General features: G+C 40.3%; 1 protein-coding gene and 1 long non-coding RNA gene across 5 annotated transcripts in view; one reads left to right on the forward strand and one right to left on the reverse strand.

The window, feature by feature from the left end:
- LOC128807646 (uncharacterized) overlaps positions 1 to 9,659 on the reverse strand; it is a 107,414-nt gene extending 97,755 nt beyond the window's left edge. For both annotated transcript variants that reach the window (XR_008437225.1, XR_008437224.1), the window contains exons 1-4: positions 9,572 to 9,659; positions 4,495 to 4,541; positions 3,216 to 3,313; positions 1,234 to 1,420 (exon numbers count right to left, since the gene is read on the reverse strand). This is a non-coding gene — a long non-coding RNA (uncharacterized LOC128807646). The remainder of the gene's footprint in view (positions 1 to 1,233; positions 1,421 to 3,215; positions 3,314 to 4,494; positions 4,542 to 9,571) is intronic.
- A 3,019-nt stretch (positions 9,660 to 12,678) lies between these two features.
- Positions 12,679 to 17,076, forward strand: LSM8 (LSM8 homolog, U6 small nuclear RNA associated). Of its 3 annotated transcripts, none has more exons than XM_053978160.1 (4): positions 12,679 to 12,777; positions 13,655 to 13,695; positions 15,109 to 15,236; positions 16,818 to 17,076. In XM_053978160.1, exons 1-4 carry the CDS (start codon positions 12,747 to 12,749, stop codon positions 16,906 to 16,908), a joined length of 291 nt encoding a protein of 96 aa, XP_053834135.1. In that variant the 5' UTR covers positions 12,679 to 12,746; the 3' UTR covers positions 16,909 to 17,076. The 3 variants fall into 3 exon arrangements, with proteins under 3 accessions (XP_053834135.1, XP_053834136.1, XP_053834134.1); XM_053978161.1 differs by lacking the exon at positions 12,679 to 12,777 and adding an exon at positions 12,858 to 12,921 and having other exon boundaries at positions 13,622 to 13,695; XM_053978159.1 differs by lacking the exon at positions 12,679 to 12,777 and having other exon boundaries at positions 12,866 to 13,695.

Genomic DNA, 17,076 nt, shown 5'->3' on the forward strand with positions numbered 1-17,076 from the left:
ATGGAGAGACTTAGTACCGAAGTAAATCCAGTGATCTAAAGCCAAGCAGGACAATTACGATCATCTATCTGACCTTCTGCACCACATAAGATTCTATGACTGAGTCGTAGCTCAATCAATTTGTGTTTGAGTCAGGCTGTCTATTTTAGGAAGCTATCTGCCCTTTCAGTCAGCTGCAGAGAGCCTGAAAGTAAGGGGCAGAGCATCAAACATTTTTCTAAAGGAAATGGAAAAAGCAGAAGATATAGCTATGCAGTCTCACCCATAGAAAATTACACTTTTAGGAATGCTGAGAGAAATCAGTGTTTTTGCAATAGTGCATCAGGTTTAGAATATTTCCTTATCTGCTGTGCAATGCTGCTGAAGAATTTCAGGTTCTCTGTGTATTCTCTTCGCTTGTCTCCTGCAGTTACACAAAGACGTAACATTTTCTACAAAGTAAAGGAAATGATGGGTCCAAAAATGTTTGGCATGTCATTTGAGGGCAGTCAGATCAGCTGCCTGCAGGAATACTTCTGGTCCCTTCACTAATTTGTTGGGTAGCAGACTCTCTACAGTCTCTGTGAATACCTTTTCTAGTCTGACATATTACATCAAAGGACAAATACAAACGTGGGTTTATTATCTAAAGTTACAGGATATACCACATTAACTCTTATTTCCTACCAGATAAGAAAAGCTATAGCCAAATAAGATTGACCAGATCATAAACACCACCACAGTGGGAAGTCCAGTTTCTGGCACTATTTCTCAGGGTTTTGTGCCAATCTTTGATGACATGAGATGGGAATCTCCTTTTCTGTTGTTTTTTCCTCTCCTTTCTTGTACCATATCCATCACTGCATGCAATGCAGAATTAGTTTCTTCTGTCAAATCAGGATATTATCACAGTCTGCCACAGACAACTATTGTCATTTTGCAATCCCTGCTGCTCACCATGGTGCTCAGACCTGCCTCACTCCAGTCAATATTATCACTAGTCTATTTTCAAGGCAAGTAGTATTCTTTTTTACTATATAAGATTCTCTTTGGTTCCACACTCATGAACTTCCTTAGACGTCAATATTAACTGAATGACAATGCCTGCCCTTGACCCTATAAACTGCACAATGTGCTGCATAGCCTTTCAGGAACATCCACCTAGAACAACAGACATGTCAACTGCAGGCTGCACCTTGGTATGGGCCATGGCCTATGAGAACTATGTGTGCTATTTAATGGTGCAAGGCTTACCTTCAATCTTCTCTCTGCCCACCATACAAGAATGAGCCAGCTAGAAGAGAAAAGCAGCTACACCGGCAGAGCTTCCTCATGGCTGCTGGGGGAGCCAGGGGCAGGGGAAGAGATGGTATTCCACTAAGGGATGCTACGTGCATGCCAAGCACAGAAGCAAGGATCCACCAGAGAGGGGCAATGGCACCTGGAAGACAGGAAACATGTTGGAGGAGGACTGTGGGTGCAAGGAGTTGGTTAAGGCAGGATATGAATAAGCAAGAAAAAGCCAGGTAGGGGATTCTGGAGGTGAAAAGTAGGTCATTCCACATGTGGCTTGATTGGAGTGGAAGTAATTTCTGAGGGGAAATTTCTGAGGAAGCGTTTTGGCAGAGAGGTAGAAGATAGAGACTGAAGATCTGGCACAGGCCAAAGCATATGTCCATCTAAACTATCACAGCAAGGAGACTTGGGAACTACTACTTTAGTGAAATGACTGAAGAGCAAGAATGACCTGTAATCTTAGTTTAAATATTTATTCAATGTATTGCCTTGGGCAAGGAATTGGTTAGATGGAATTAATTACGTCTATCTAACTATTTCAAAGCACTGCTGCAAGGATTAATTAGTCATTGTTTGCAGATTTCTTTAAAGATGAAAATGCAGAACTGTATAATTAAATGAAATCATTAATCATAAAGTTATGTGACTTCGATGTTTTCCAAAAATACATAAATTAATACCATAACATCTACTTACATTTCATTCTTAGGCATATTTGTAGTCCTGGATAAGAATTAACAATGCCTGTAAAACATTACTACACAACAGTAACACGAATGAATTCTATTTTAAAAATAAGGCTACATTAAAATTATAAAGTTTAAAGCCATAAGAGTTAGTCTTATATAAAGCTTTCTGTTGATATTCAACAACTTAGTGAATCTGTTGTTTTAAACTACTGTTTCCTCTACAGAAATCAAATTTCTGATTGCTTTCCAATAGTCAGGAATTGTAGGTGATGTTCCTCACAACAGCAGTGAAACTCCACTGAAGAGAAAGGAATTACTGATATACATGTGATAAAGGTTACAGTCTAGCCTTGGTGTTGTGCCTCCTGGGGTGACATGACAGCCAATGTGCACACATTTCACTGTCTTCTCCAGGACAAGCTTGGGCCACAGCACACAGGAAAGGTGATAGGTCTTCCCCATCTGTCACTGAATGAACTGAAAGACAGTGATACTCTGTCTGGCACACAGCTTCAGAAAGCATCAGCTATGAGACCTACTAAGTCAAGAGATGCTGCACAATTTTATGTCATCATCTCAGGCCAGATGGGGTAATACCTCTGAATCACATCTTTGACATTCAGCGAGGTTTTTTTTTCTGCACACCTATTCACACAAGTGTAACAGAAGTTCCTGTGTGTTTTTTCACCATGGTATCACAGTTCTATCACCATGATATCACACTGAGTCACTTTATACCTATGGAAGTCACAGTTTCTGCTGATATTTGAATTTGTCAACATAAATTACTACGAAAGCATAATGGAAAGCTGCTGTGGAAAGTTTCTAGGCTAGACTTGTTACCAAAGATGTTTTACCTTTTTTTTAATGGAACTCTATGAAATGTTTCTGAAAAGGCACAATAGCTTCTCCACAGTTTGCTTCATTGTAGGTGTTGCTTAGCATTCATATAATCACAATGACACATGAAGTTTTGTTTTGAATTGGCTGTTTTCCAAACAGCTTTTGTGCACTGGTTTATTGAAGTTGATGGGCAGGAAGAAGTGAAAGGGAGTGTTAAGATTCCTTCAGGGTCCAATCATCCTACCTAACTTTTCACATCTCCTGATATCCATACCACCCCCCCAGAGGACCCATCTGCTGGTAGGAAATTATGCCTAGGGCACTATACTTCTCACTTAAAGTTGCTGAATAGAAACAGAAGTTACCAAAATTGCTGAACAAAAACAAAAGGTGACTGTTTTTACTTACCTATCCTTAGATCACATGCAGATAGCTTCCTTATTATGTCAAACCAGTGCCTTGACCACGGAGCTCAGAGTTACGTCCTTATGCAATTCCATCATATCCTATAGAAGCAAATCTAAAGAAGATCTCAACCAGAGAGAAAGTACTTCCTCCTTGCCTTAGGACCTGTTTGGATTAATTCTCACCTCTACTTTTTTGTTTATCCTTCTTACCTTCACCTTGACTCTTGCTCTCCATCAAGAAACTTATTGATTCTTAATTTATTCAGGAGATAACATCAGTACTCACTCCTCTCAAATCTTCATTGCTTTCACCTCATGTTTGTATTTCAGGACTTTCAGATAGTCTTGAAATGTGTTTTAAAAATCACTGCCAGGCAGATTCTTTGAATGAAATTTTCTTAACCAATGGCAATGTGCTATTTTACCATGCCAAATGCATTTTGGATATTAACAATATGATGAAGTTTTATAAAAAGATCCCCATTATTTATGGAAGTTACTATTCAAGTGACATTGCTCATTTAATCTAAGTAATCACAGCTCCTAGAGTGAAATTGAGAAGTAATGTTATACAACATCTGAAATAGATGAGACTATACACATGTAAGAACTTCGCAATTTAATAGCATACTCGCATTTCTAACACAGTGATAATGCTTCCAAGGTACAGAATAGAAATCAGATTCAAATCATCATGGGTTTGTACATGAACATAATGAACACTGAGTATGTTCTTTGAGAAATAAACATAACATCCTCTTGCCAAAAAATAGCAACACTTCTTAAAATTATTTCCTCTTTAACACAGCCCCTTTTCCATGTGCAGAACAGATCATCTCCTGTTTAAATACCACAATCGTGACTACAAAATACCAGAGTCAGCCAATACTAAAAACACTTACATACTGTACATGTTCATAATAAAGAGCAAAAATATGAAAGCACTTGCAAAAACAGATTGTGCACATTAGCTTCAGGGCAGCAGAGACTTGCACAGTGACAGCCTTATCTTGGTACTGTTGTGGCCTTTTTGCAGTGGCCTTTTTTGCCTAAGAGTGGTACCTGCCCCATCACTTATTTGACATTAAAAAATTGCAAACCATTTTTGAAAGATGTATAAAGACCCTAATATGTCATGCCAGTATCACCAGGAATGGCAATGAATATTATTCCATTCTAATTATTTCTTTCAGATGCCTGTAATTTTCTTTTTGTTTGTTTGCTTGTTTAATTATTTAAAGTCAGATAAGCAGGTGATGCAGATGATAATAGTTACTTACATCATGTATAGCATCCATATTCCACTGTGAAACTTCTCTTTCTGAGGCTGAAAGAGAATGAAGGTAATTAGCAAAGTCCTGAAGTCTCTGGAAAGGACATGAGAAGGGGCAAGATGGGGAATACATATTCTGCATCAAATTACATGCTGAGGGCGAAGCAGAGGAGCCTTCCTCAAAGACCAAAAGGTATTAGAAATTGCCTAGAACATAGTTCAGAAATCTGGGGCTTTCTTATGGGTGGAACAGAGCAGCAAATTGCTTTTCTTTGCATTCTCTCTGTAAAATAATATAGAATAAAACAGAATAGAATGTTTTCAGGTGGAAGGGAACTTTAATGATTATGTAGTCTGTCTAACCACTTTTGGGCTGAACAAAAGCTAAGGCATGTTATTAAGGGTTTCAGAATGGAGACACTAATACCTTCTTCCCTCTGCACTTTCTCTTGACTATTCACTATGCAAAGTACTTTTAGCCAGAACTTTTTCTCTCTCTTCATGTGCCTGTGTAGAGTGTTTACCATAATGAGGCCCTAATATTGACTGATGCCTTCTGGGGTCCTTGTAATAACAATATTTAAAAATTAGCTAATTTCTATTTATAGTTCCACCACTGAATTCAAAAGAAATTCTGCTATTTCACTGAACATCTATGTAGTTCAACTTGCAGATTTAGTACATGATTAGAATAATATTTACCAATCTTTCTGAGACATGGTAATGCTCAACTAAATGGAAAAAATATTTTTAGCCTCTACAATAAATGAAGTGACTCTTCAGAACATTAATAGCAGCACCATACCCAGCAGAAATTGAGGAAAATATAAAAAATATATATATATTTGGAAATTTTATGCCTCCTGGATGTGTTCAACATTCAGTGACATATATATTTTTGTCAATGACTACAAAGGGAGTGCTTATGAATTCTATTTCACTCATTCCTCTTGCTATTCAATTAGATGTGGCTGATATATTAAGTGTTTTTCAGTAAGAACATAAGACACCAGCATGGATGGCTTTCAACAGCATTAATCAATAATGCAATAGCACAGCGGATGATAATGAAAAGGCAGAAGTTACCAGTGGTTAGCACTGTGCTCTCTGGGACACTGCTCTTCTCTCATGTGAGATACTGTGGTGGTAACCCTTCTACACCAGAGCCAGGTAAGCAGGTAAGACTCCAACAGAAGGACACTTCTCAAGGCCTTTTATCACTGCCCCCTCTCAGCTATTACAGTACTATAGAGCTGCAAAACTAACTAGTACTTTCAGGTCACATGTTAGATGTACCAATTCAAATAGCCCAGAAATTTCAGAGTTTATCTGTGCCATCCATCACTCCAGAGTCACAATTAGGCCTTGGACACATGATCATGGTAATCTAAGACAAATTTGTTTCCTGCAATTCAAAGGGGGGAAAACCCTAAGCACTGTGCAACTTGCTATGAAGCTGATCTGCCTCAAATAAAAAGCTTTACCCATGACAGTATTTCTTCAAACAAGAAGTTACACCAAAATTCCATCTTGTCATGATCCAAAGCCCTGTTTTGTTTTGTTTTTTTTTCTGTTTTTTTTTTTTGTTTGTTTGTTTGTTTTGTTTTGTTTATTTACAAAGGTGTTCCCCAATTTAGACCAACTGTACAAACAGAAAGCCAACCAAAAATATTTCTCCTGCTGTCACTTGCTTTTACATCTATTAATCTCTGTAACCATAATATTCCTCCTTCCCCTCCAGATACCCCTGTGCTAGCTGTAGCACAGATTCCAGAGTGCAGCATATAGAGTTATCTTCTTCACACCAAAGGCCTCAGTGCTGAGCCTGCTATTGGTGTCAGCTGCCTACCTGAGTGAATCATGAGCTACCACAGCTGGGACAAGCAAGGTTCTCAGTAAAGCTCAAATATCTCACTGAAGCTGTTTTTGCTCCCTATACATTAACCAACATCAGTATCTCAACAATAGCAGCTAAAAAGACTCATCACTAGAAGGTGTCTCAAGTGCCAGCTGAAACACGAACCAAAGGACATGAAGAGAGTGCCTAAAAGTACAAGCATGTACCCTGGCAGTGAACAAGGATGCCAGCTGTGATTACCAAGGAGATCATGGAAGTAATAAGAGAAAATACCCAGTTGAAGCAGTAGCTTGTGAAATCCTAGGCTAGAAATAATGACAAAACAGACAGCCTGCCTCAAGGCCTGAAGAAAGAATAGCATCTGCCATCCTCATGTACCACCTCTCTTAATTCTATTGGTGCTATTCTATTTCTTGTCCTTCAAGATTTGCTTTTCACAGCATTGCTTACTGATAAGAAAAACAGCCTCCTGCTGCCCTTTGGTCTTACACCTTTTATAAGAAAAAACACAGTGCCTATTAAAGGAAAGCAGGTAGTCCTATTTATCTTCTTCTCATGTTGATCATATTTCATTGAGGTTTCCAACAAGGATTCCAACACCGCTTCTGGGCAGGTCAAAATCTGCAGTATAATCTTTCTCCAGTTCTATAATTGGTTCAAAGGTCCTGGTGCCAAAAGACTGCTCGGTGGTACAATGGATAACCTACTTCAAAAAATAATGATGCTATATAAATTACAAAGCAGAAATATATTGATTTTTTAGTGCAATCTACATTATATCTGGCAGCAGGCAAAATGTAAGTCACCTCTGAACAGAGCCCTTTATCAATGTGCTGCTCCTTTTACATAGTGATTATGTGCCACAGAGCATATGAAACAAGAAGTGGAATGGGGTCAAATGGGCATCTCTGCAGAGTACTAAGATAAAGGACTTTATAATTAAAACTGGAAGATCTAGTCATCTTAACACAGACTAAAGATTAGGATCAGTGCTTTTACAGGAAGATGAATTACACTTTGAGAAGTAGGGAATCTATCAGAAGGAAAAGCCTACTTCATGAAACAATTTAGCAAATGCAATTTCAGCTATGACTGTAAAAATGATTCTATGACATACTAGTAAATGTCAGTTACTTGAAGCTTATTATTTATTCTGTGTTCAACAGAATTGTCTTTATGCTCTGCTTAGAGCAACTGAAAACAAGAATCCATTTGTTCTGTTATTTTGTAGTAGGTACACGACCCATTACCAATGGCGTTTTTCCTACCAATAGTTCTTAACATCCCCTAAAATTATTAGCTAAGAGGATAATGATACTAAACATTTCTTCAGTAAAAAAAAAAAAAAAGGAGGAAAATGGAAAAGAGTTGGTTTTCCTGCCAACCGAAACATGCAAAGTTATTTTTTATGCTAACACATAAAGTAGGGATATTCTTATTAAGATTGCTATGGTATTTTGCATATTTTAGCAAAAATTTCTGGGAAAAATATGCATTTTCTCATATAAAGTAGCACTTTGAGTAAATTTTTTTAAAATGTTTCCCATAGCAGCAGTTGCTATCATAACAAAATTTAGATCAGGTGTTTGTTAATGAATTTCTAAAGCTAAATAAAAAGTACTTTGAGACCTCATGCTACAGATTTGTTTCTAATGCATTGTAACACATTCACAGTCTACCAATCCTTTTCAGACTGTTAACTTTCTATGTTTTCCAGTTGTTTCATTGCAAATCCCTGTCATTTGATACAATAATATACGTGAAACACATCTCAGCTTAGACGCCAGCTAATCATGCATGAGATGAATGAGATCTTGCTACTTTTCTCCAGCTACCAGAAAAAAAATCTATGTCGTTGCCTTGCTGATAATGGGCCCTAAAGTCTCTGCAGATTCAGAGGAATAAAGTGGAGATGAAGGGATGTTTCTGTTTTTCCTGAACACATAATCAATCATGTTTAGCCAGCTTGGGTGTGTATAAACTAAAGACAAACTAAAGGGCTAAGCTCTTTCTATGAAATTATATTCTGGGCGTGTAGGTGAAAATCAGAGAGATTTAAAACTTTGAGTCCCAGAAAGTATTAGAAAGACTATCGGATTAAGTAAATGAAATATGTGGGATTTGGGGATGCTTAGTTTTCTTGTGGAGTACATACTGTCTGATTCTTCTTCTTCAGTATGTACCACTCCATTATTCCCTGCCTCAGGCGCTTTTTTTTTTCTTAAGCAGCAACCAAGGGATGCAATTCTTGTTGAGCAGGCTGACAGATGTTACTAATTTGGGGAGTTTTGTTATATTAAATTCTTCAAAGCTCCTGTTCCAACAGTCATCAGGTGATTACACAAGATTTTCAGCTTCCAAGGAAGCTGGAGGAACAAGTCTTGCACTTTTCATGATCTGATCTGACAGGGACATAGCTTGACATGCTGTGGTACAGCAGCAGCAGTCAGGGCCCCTCTTCTCATGAGAGCATCACAAAGTCATTTCATCCTTCAGCATGGAAGGCTCTATTAAACCTGGCTACTTCTGAGCAACTAAGGAAAGCACAGCCAGCAGCAGCTAGCATGGTTTAGGAGATGTAAAACTGATAAGCATTATACAGTGACTAGCAACAAAGCATTTACTCAGCCATTCTACCAGCCTTAGGCAAGATAACAATTTTGCACACAGCTGCTTGCACACACACCTTACAAGTACCAGGGTATCCTTCCTGCCCTGGCAGACTTTAAGGAAGCTGGAAAGTGTGCAGACACTACAGGGCATGTTTAGTTGGTCTCATATTCTGCAGAAAGCATAACATAGAGCAATCACTTGCCATAGTAACCTTAATGTACGGAGAATCAACTGCAGAAATAAACTGATTTTAATTACTAGACCAAAAGTAATTAGCAAGTAAGCTATAGCTAAACAATGTAAGAGAAAAGGAGGTTTTTTTAAAAGGGTCTTTTGTTTCTTCAACTGAGAGCTTAATGGGCATTATTATTACTTAGTATGTCCGCAAGGGCAGCTCTGCAGCAACTGAAGAGAAGGAACAGGCAGGATTGCTAGCTACAGTTTTCTGATCCCAAATGTTGCCAATGTTATACAGTCACCAGAAATAAAATGTGTCTGGTCTAATGAAAGTGTGAACCTGTGAAATGTCCGTGTCTGAGTTAGTCACAGTAGGCTCGCTTTGTAAGCACTGGAGAAACACAGGCATCCTTAGTAGGCAACGCATCTCATTCACAACTATATTTCTGCGTGAAGGAGGCCAAGGCGCCTCGCTGAGGCTCCAGGCGGCGAACTCAGAGCCGCAGGGCCGCTCGCTGCCCTCCCCTCCCCTCAGCGCCCGGCCTGCCGCGAGGCTGCGCGCGGCAGCGCGGGCCGCCCCCTGCTGGGCACGCGGCCGAGCCGCAGCTTCGGGCCTTCGCTCCCGGATCCGTGCGCTCTCCGCGCCGGGCACAACCTCCACAAAAACTACGCAACTTGTACCGCCAGGTTGTAATTTAGCCTGCCAAACCTTGCTCCTGAAGAAGAGAGGCAGTATATATATATTGCTTTTCCCCCAAAATATACGGGTTTAAATTAGAGTTTTCCATTTCCTCTGTGTGTGGGGGTGTTTTGTAAGAAAAGAATAAGAGCAGTGGTGGCTTCAAACAGACCGAACCTCAGTTAGGGCTGTGAGAAGGACCGAGCCGCCTGCCTTCAGGAAGAGCCTAAGAGTAGATGAAGCCAGGAATTCTCTTTTCAGAGTTCCATTATACTGAGGATGCTAAGTGCTTTTAAGCACCTGGTTTGCCAAAGCCTGGGCACTGGACTTCAGAAGTCTGGCCTTACTCTTTGGGTTTTAATCTTCCTTTATAAAATAAAAACAATTTTTTAAAAAGCCCTTCTCTGGTTTTCAGGGACACTCTTAATATAGACAGATGGATCGGAGATCCTTGGCATCAGGTGTTGTGGCAATGTCCTGCAAGTATTTTAAGATTTCATCCTATATCCTTGTATCACAATGATCTCATGTTCTTGGTCTTTGACAAGACTCTTTACAGAGAGAAAGAGTATAAAAAGGAAAATGTCAACCCCTCACACAAAAACCCTTTAGCCTCTTACATGAAATACAGAATAATTATTGCAGTCCTGGTGTAACCATTAGTGGAAGTTGTTAAGCTTCTTATAATAAAAGCTTAAGAGGATGAGAATTATGTAATGCCCAATTCCAGAAGTATTTTGTTCTCTGACATTTCTTGTCATGTTTCTGATAAAGGCTGAGCCATTAGACAAATTCTTCAGAGACTACTTTGGTGTAGGTACCTTCAGAGGTGTCAAATAACATCTATTTTGTTTTTGCTGGCTAATTTGCTTTAAAAATTTTAATTTTGCTTTCCCTGTAGTTGAGATGGCTATAGTGTGCAAGAAAACAATTGGCACGCTAGGAGAATAAACAATAGCATTCTCCTTTCCAGAAATTGTATTCCCTGCAGGAATTAAACCATGGCCTGGACACCAAGTCCTAGTTTGGACCTCTTGCCAATTTGTCTCTATTACTGAAATAAAAGGAAGTTGGACTACAGGGACAGGGACAATCTAAACTGGGAAGCTGGGAGGAGACACAGCTGGGACAGGTGACCCAAACTGACCAAATGGTATGGAATATACCATATGACATCATGCTTTGTACGTAAGGCAGGGGGGAGGAGAAAGGGGGGATGTTTGGAGTGATGGCATTTGACATCCCGAGTCACCATTACATGTGATGGGGCTCTGCTCTCCTGGAGATGGCTGAACAGCTGCCTGCCCATAGGAAGCAGTGACTTAATTCCTTGTTTTGCTTTGCTTGTGTGCACAGCTTTTGCTTTCCCTATTAAAGTGTATTTATCTTAACCCAAGAGTTTTCCAGCTTATATCCTTCCAATTCCTTCCCCCATCCCACTGACTGGGAAATGAGCAAGCAGCTGTGTGGGACTTGGCTGTGTGTAAGGGTAGCAGTCAGGCCTCCTTCCTGCCCACCTCACACTGGCAGCCCACCAAAAACCAAGGGAGGATTATATGGCTCCCATACTAGCAAGACTCATATGAATTTACAGGTTGGAAGGGATCTTAAAGATCATCTAATCCAACTTTTCCTACAATGGGCAGGGACACCTTCCACTAGACCAGGCTGCTCAAGGCCTTACCCAACCTGACCTTTAACACTGCCAGGGCTGGGGTATCCACAGCCTCCCTGGGCAACCTATTCCAGTATCTTACCACCCTCACAGTAAAGAATTTCTTCCTAATATCTAGCCTAAATTTCCCCTCTTTCAGTTTGTACCCATTACTCACTGTCCTGTCACTACAGTTCCTGAAAAAGAGTCCCTCTCTGGCTTCCCTGTAGAACCCCTTTGGATACTGGAAAGTTGCTATGAGGTCTCCACTCCATGCAACCTTCTCTTCTCCAGGCTGAACATTCCCAACTGTTACCCTGTCTTCAAAAGGAAGGGGCTCCACTCCTCTCATCAACTTTGTGGCCCTCCTCTGGACTTGCTCCAACAGTTCCGTGTCCTCCTTTTGCTGGGAGAACTTGTGACACAGTTAGGGTCTCACAAGAGGAGAGAGGGACAATCAATTCTCTCAACCTGCTGCCCACACTGCTTTTGATGCAGCTCAGGGTATGGTTGGCTTTCTGGGCTGCAAGTGCACACTGTTGGCTCATGTTGAGTTTTTCATCAACCATTACCCCTAAGTCTTTCTCTGCAGGGCTGCTCTCAATCACCTGTCCCCTCAACTTGTACGTGTGTCTGGGGTTGCCCCGAACCAGGTGTAGAACCTTGCACTTGGCCTTGTTGAACTTCATGAGATTCACATGGGACCATCTCTCAAGTCTATCCAGATCCCTCTGGATGGCATCATTTCGATGGCACCACTCAGCTTGTTATCATCAGCAATTTTGATGAGAGTGAACTCAATTCCACCGTCCATGTCACCTATAAAGATGAACAGTCTTGGCCCCAGTACCGGCCCCTGGAGAGACACCACTAGTCACTGGTCTCCACGTGGACAATGACTCCTTGACCTCAGCTCTTTGCCTGCGGCCGCTGAGACGAGAATCGCTGCAGCAGGCAGCTAGGCGCTGAAGGCGGACCCTCGGCTGCAGAAATAAACCTTCCCGCCCCGCGCCAGACCAACCCCCGGCCCCGGCCGCGCCTGCCGCCGTCCCTGCGGGCGCTGCCATGTGCCGCGGAGGGGGCGCCACAGTCCCCCCGCGCGGCTCTCGCTCCTTGGTACGGCCCTCTCGCACCTCCTTGCCGCTTCTTGCCCCCGGCGCATGCGCGCTCCTCGCTCTCGCGGCCGGCGCCTCCGCCGGGCTGTGCGCCTGCGCGGCGGCCCGTACGTCAGCGGCGCGCGCCGGACGTGGCGGCGCCCCGCGGTGAGAGTCGGCCGCCATGACCTCCGCGCTGGAGAACTACATCAACCGTATCCTCCGCGGCGCTCCCGCACGGCGCGGCCGGCCCCGGCCTCCCTCCGCAGCGGGGCCCCGACGGTGCGCCGGGTCGCGGCAGCGCGGCTCTGGGGCTTGGACCCGTCCCTCTTGGCGGTGTGGGTTTCTCCCCACAGGAGGTTGGCCTGGCAGGCCGGAGGGTGCTTGGAGAATAGGGTGCCCTGCAGCACCCGGTGCTGCCGGGCTGAGCTTTGCCCGTGGTGAGCGGGATTCGCGGTGGGCCTGCGCCCTTAAAGGGCTCTTAACATGCGTTTAGATAACAGCTTCGCATCACTTGCTCAAAACCCACGAGCTGGGGTTCTTGCAACGCTTTTGGTGCTCGTCTTTTATGCTCCTTGTAACCCACAGACCTTGTCAGTTTTTTTCACAAACAGTAAGCTAGTAACACCGAGTTAGTCAAGATGATGAATATATGATCATGAATTGGGATAATCAGATCTTCAGGAAGAAGGGATGCAGAATACTAGCCTGGAGATCACCACTGCAGAGCTTTTTAAAGACTTTTAGAGTTTTGTGAGGTCTTAAAGTATTTATGAAACTGTTGTTTCCATTTTGAGGCAGTGCAGTTAGTAATGGGAAGAGAGGTGAGCTCAGATCTTTATTCTGTTTTTAAGGCTTTTCATGTTTGTGTATGACTGTCCATGGTTGGGTGAAGAGAAACTTTGAAGATAATGTTAATGAAAAATACTGAATTGTCACATGTTATTGTCAACCATGCTGCTTTAAAAAAAGTGCAGATAGGCTTTTTAGGTTCTAAATGGCTCATAAAACCTGTATCACATATGAATGCTTCAGAAAGTGTTAATGGTTCTATTTCAGATATGACTAAATGTTTCCTTAATGAAATATCAGGTACTGTTGCAGTAATTACTTCTGATGGAAGAATGATTGTGGTAAGACTTATTTCTTCTAACATTTTATTTCCCCCCATAAAGACTTCCCATCATGGCAATAAAGAAGCTCTGTTAGGATAGTCTCATATATTCACATTACTAAATGATATAGTCTAGAATAATTGCTATAAAGCTTAAAAAATAATTTTATGCACACTTACTGTTTCTTGCATGTCATGTCAACTTTTTTCCATTGATAAATTTGTGTGTGCAGATGCTCTGGCCTTTGTGTCAAATGGCTTTTTCTGTGGGAATGCACCAAAAAAATGCATTCCTCTTCTGTTCAGTAATTTAGTTTCTATCTAAAATGTCCACTTTGTTCTGTACGCTCTTCAGCTTCCATGCTAAAACCATTTCTTCCCTATGGCTATAGAAAAATATCAGCTGGAGAAGTGTTGTGGGCTTCTGTTTGTACCTGAAAACCTGAGGACAGGCCAATTTAATATATTAGACTGTATAATATTTTTGGTTTTATTGCTTCTGTGTTCTAGGTTTTTTTGTCCTTGCATTGCATCCCCCATCTTTTATTCTTTTGTGTTTTGAGTATTAACTTAACAGTATGATTGTTGCAGGAGGATTGTATCTTTCTGTCTGCACTTAGCTTTGTGCAGCCTCCAGAAAGAGAAAACAGAAATCTGTTGGCTTCACCAAATCTGCTTGGCTGAAGTCAGTCTGGTCAACTTTTGTATTTGTGCTACAAGATACTCCTATCCATAAAGATTGGAATGGAGTTGGTATATATGACTTGTTGCTAGATGATATTAATGCATATTATGACTGTTTCAAGGGCTGTTTTTTGTGAATTTGAATTTCTTAATCAATTAGGGATGGTAAAAGTATGTTAACAGTTTTCCAAACACGTACTTAAGTGCCACAAAATCCTGTATTTTTTTAATTTATTTTTTAAAATAATTTAGTAAACACAAAGTAATCTCCTTCAAAGAGATACCACTTAAAATTGCTTGTTAGGAATGGTTTCAATATTGTTGACCACAAGAATACAACTTTTCTGTTCTTTGTATATTTAATAACTTTTTAAATTTCTGGAAACGTCCATACAAAAAACCATTGTAGAAATAGTAAAATTGGTTGTCTAGAGTAACATCATTGTTACTCTAGACTTAAATGAAAAATTTAAATGAAAACTTAAATGAAAAATTTACTTTTTTAATGCTTAAGCTTATTGTGTCTTTTAGCATGAACACACAGTAATACATGGGTGCTTTTCTTAAATTGGTTATTGCATTTAAAAATTCATTCTTTAGCTTTTGTGTTTAAGTCAAAGAATAAAACCTGAATAGAACATCTGTTCTCTAGTACCTTTATTTTGCCACTCTGTTTAAGATATCCTTGACAGCAAAGAGGAAGAATTTTAAGGTCAATGGCAGTGTGCTTTTTTGTGTTTTTTTTCAGGGAACACTCAAAGGTTTTGATCAGACCATAAACTTGATTTTGGATGAAAGCCATGAACGAGTGTTCAGTTCTTCACAAGGAGTTGAGCAAGTAGTGCTGGGCTTATACATTGTAAGAGGTGATAACGTGTAAGTATAGCATGTTCTTGTTTAAATCCTTTCATACAGACTTTGTGTGTGGATGCACATGTATTTGTGTATATTTATATATCCATAATCTGTATAAATCTTGATAGCCCCACACAGCTTGCATCTTTGTGGGTAGCACTGAAAGTATTGTAAAAGTGAAGGTATTACAAAGATGTGTAGAAGTGACACTTGGGGACGTGGCTTAGTGGTGGACTTGGCAGGGTTAGGTCAATGGTTGGACTTGATGTTTCCAAACAAACAACTGTGATTCTGTATTAAATAGCAAATGTCTACACTTCTTTTACAGAAGTGATTGCATTGTTGAGATTGAAGAGGATCTCGGTGCTGGAGCATCTCTCCTACAAGGACAGGCTGGGAGATGATGAAGGAAAAGACAGAATAATCACTAAAAATTAGATAGAACTTGTGTGCAAAAAGTCAGCAATCCAGTATACAATGTTTACTTGCAACAGTTTGGGTTTTTTTTTTTTGTTTTTTTTTTGCTTTACAGCAGATGTTCACAGAGAGCACTTTATAATCTGGAAAATCCTTGAAGGTTCTGACTTGACAGTGTAGCAAGTGTTGAAGCCAGTGTAGTGACATGTCAAATGTATGAGTCGGTATTTGATGTAAAATTCCCTTACAAAATGAGGGTGAAAGCTCATTGAGTGCAGAGAAAAGTAGCTGGTGTGCCAAACCCATGGGACGGTTACAGGAGAAGTGGAAAGAAGGCCTCGTAAGCGGGCCAGCTGGGAAGATTACTTTTGCAGCAGCATTGTGAAACTGATGGCAAAAGTAAGATTATTTTTTTTATCACAGCTGGAAAAAGAATATGTTGCAGTGGCCAAGACATAAATCTGGATAGGAATTTTCGTCTTCTCATTCTAGTGGCTGCTCCTGTACAAAAAAATACCAAGGCTTAAATTTATATCTAGGTGCAAGTGGATCATTCTGAATACTTTCATCACTTTCGACTTAAACTTTTAAGAAAAAGTAATTTGACACATGCACAAAGGTGGGACTATGCCTGCCACTCTACCAGTAGCTTTTCATTCAGATAGTAAAACTGTGTATAAAACAGCAAATAATGGTTTACTACTTCACTGTTTCATCATACAGTTGAAATGTATGAAGAAAGACATCATCATACAACCACGTTACTCAAATATATTCAAAATATGCTTCTGTGACATACAATTTTTTTTGCAATCTTAACAAACTCAAACATTTATTATAAGTAATAATTATGTATTCATGCAGCTCTTCAACATGCTGAAATTCAGCATCTTTATAGGAAGAAGTAAAAAAAATCAACAGCTAAGTAACAGTAACTTCAAAATAGGGGACTCTCATGAAATAGGGAAGCTGTTGAGAAATGAAAGAAACAGTACATGGTACAAAGTACTTTGAGCATTCCAGTGTGCATCACTAGAAGCTTTCATGGAATGAACAGCATCAATCAGAAGCTGGTATAGTTCAACGGGAAGTAAGGCTTGTTAGAAGATAAAATCCAGCTTCTGTTTTAGAACTGTGTGATTTGATTTCAACAAATAATAACCTGATCTCTTTTTTTTATTGCAGTGCTGTGATTGGTGAAATTGATGAAGAGACAGATTCTGCTCTTGACTTGGGGAATATTCGAGCAGAACCTTTAAACTCAGTTGTGCACTGAAAATATAAAAATGCACAGGGACTTTGTAAATCTTTGGTTGTACAGACCTATTTAGCAATGTGGACAGTTTTTACAAATTGTGTTTAATTTGTTTAGTCACCAGTTTTTTATTATGACTATGTTGTAGTTTTGCATGTAAATTAAAGTTTCTACATTTTGCTAAAGATA

The sequence above is a fragment of the Vidua macroura genome, chromosome 5 (genome assembly GCF_024509145.1).
Source record: "Vidua macroura isolate BioBank_ID:100142 chromosome 5, ASM2450914v1, whole genome shotgun sequence".
Classification (NCBI taxonomy): Eukaryota; Metazoa; Chordata; class Aves; order Passeriformes; family Viduidae; genus Vidua; species Vidua macroura.

What these genes read in the sequence shown, in the direction of transcription:
- LSM8 (XM_053978159.1), top strand. Translation starts at nt 13,474, where the DNA reads ATGTTAATGAAAAATACTGAATTGTCACATGTTATTGTCAACCATGCT. An exon ending in CTGATGGAAGAATGATTGTG is followed by an intron (nt 13,696 to 15,108) that starts GTAAGACTTATT and finishes GTTTTTTTTCAG; the next exon opens with GGAACACTCAAAGGTTTTGA. An exon ending in ATTGTAAGAGGTGATAACGT is followed by an intron (nt 15,237 to 16,817) that starts GTAAGTATAGCA and finishes TTTTTATTGCAG; the next exon opens with TGCTGTGATTGGTGAAATTG.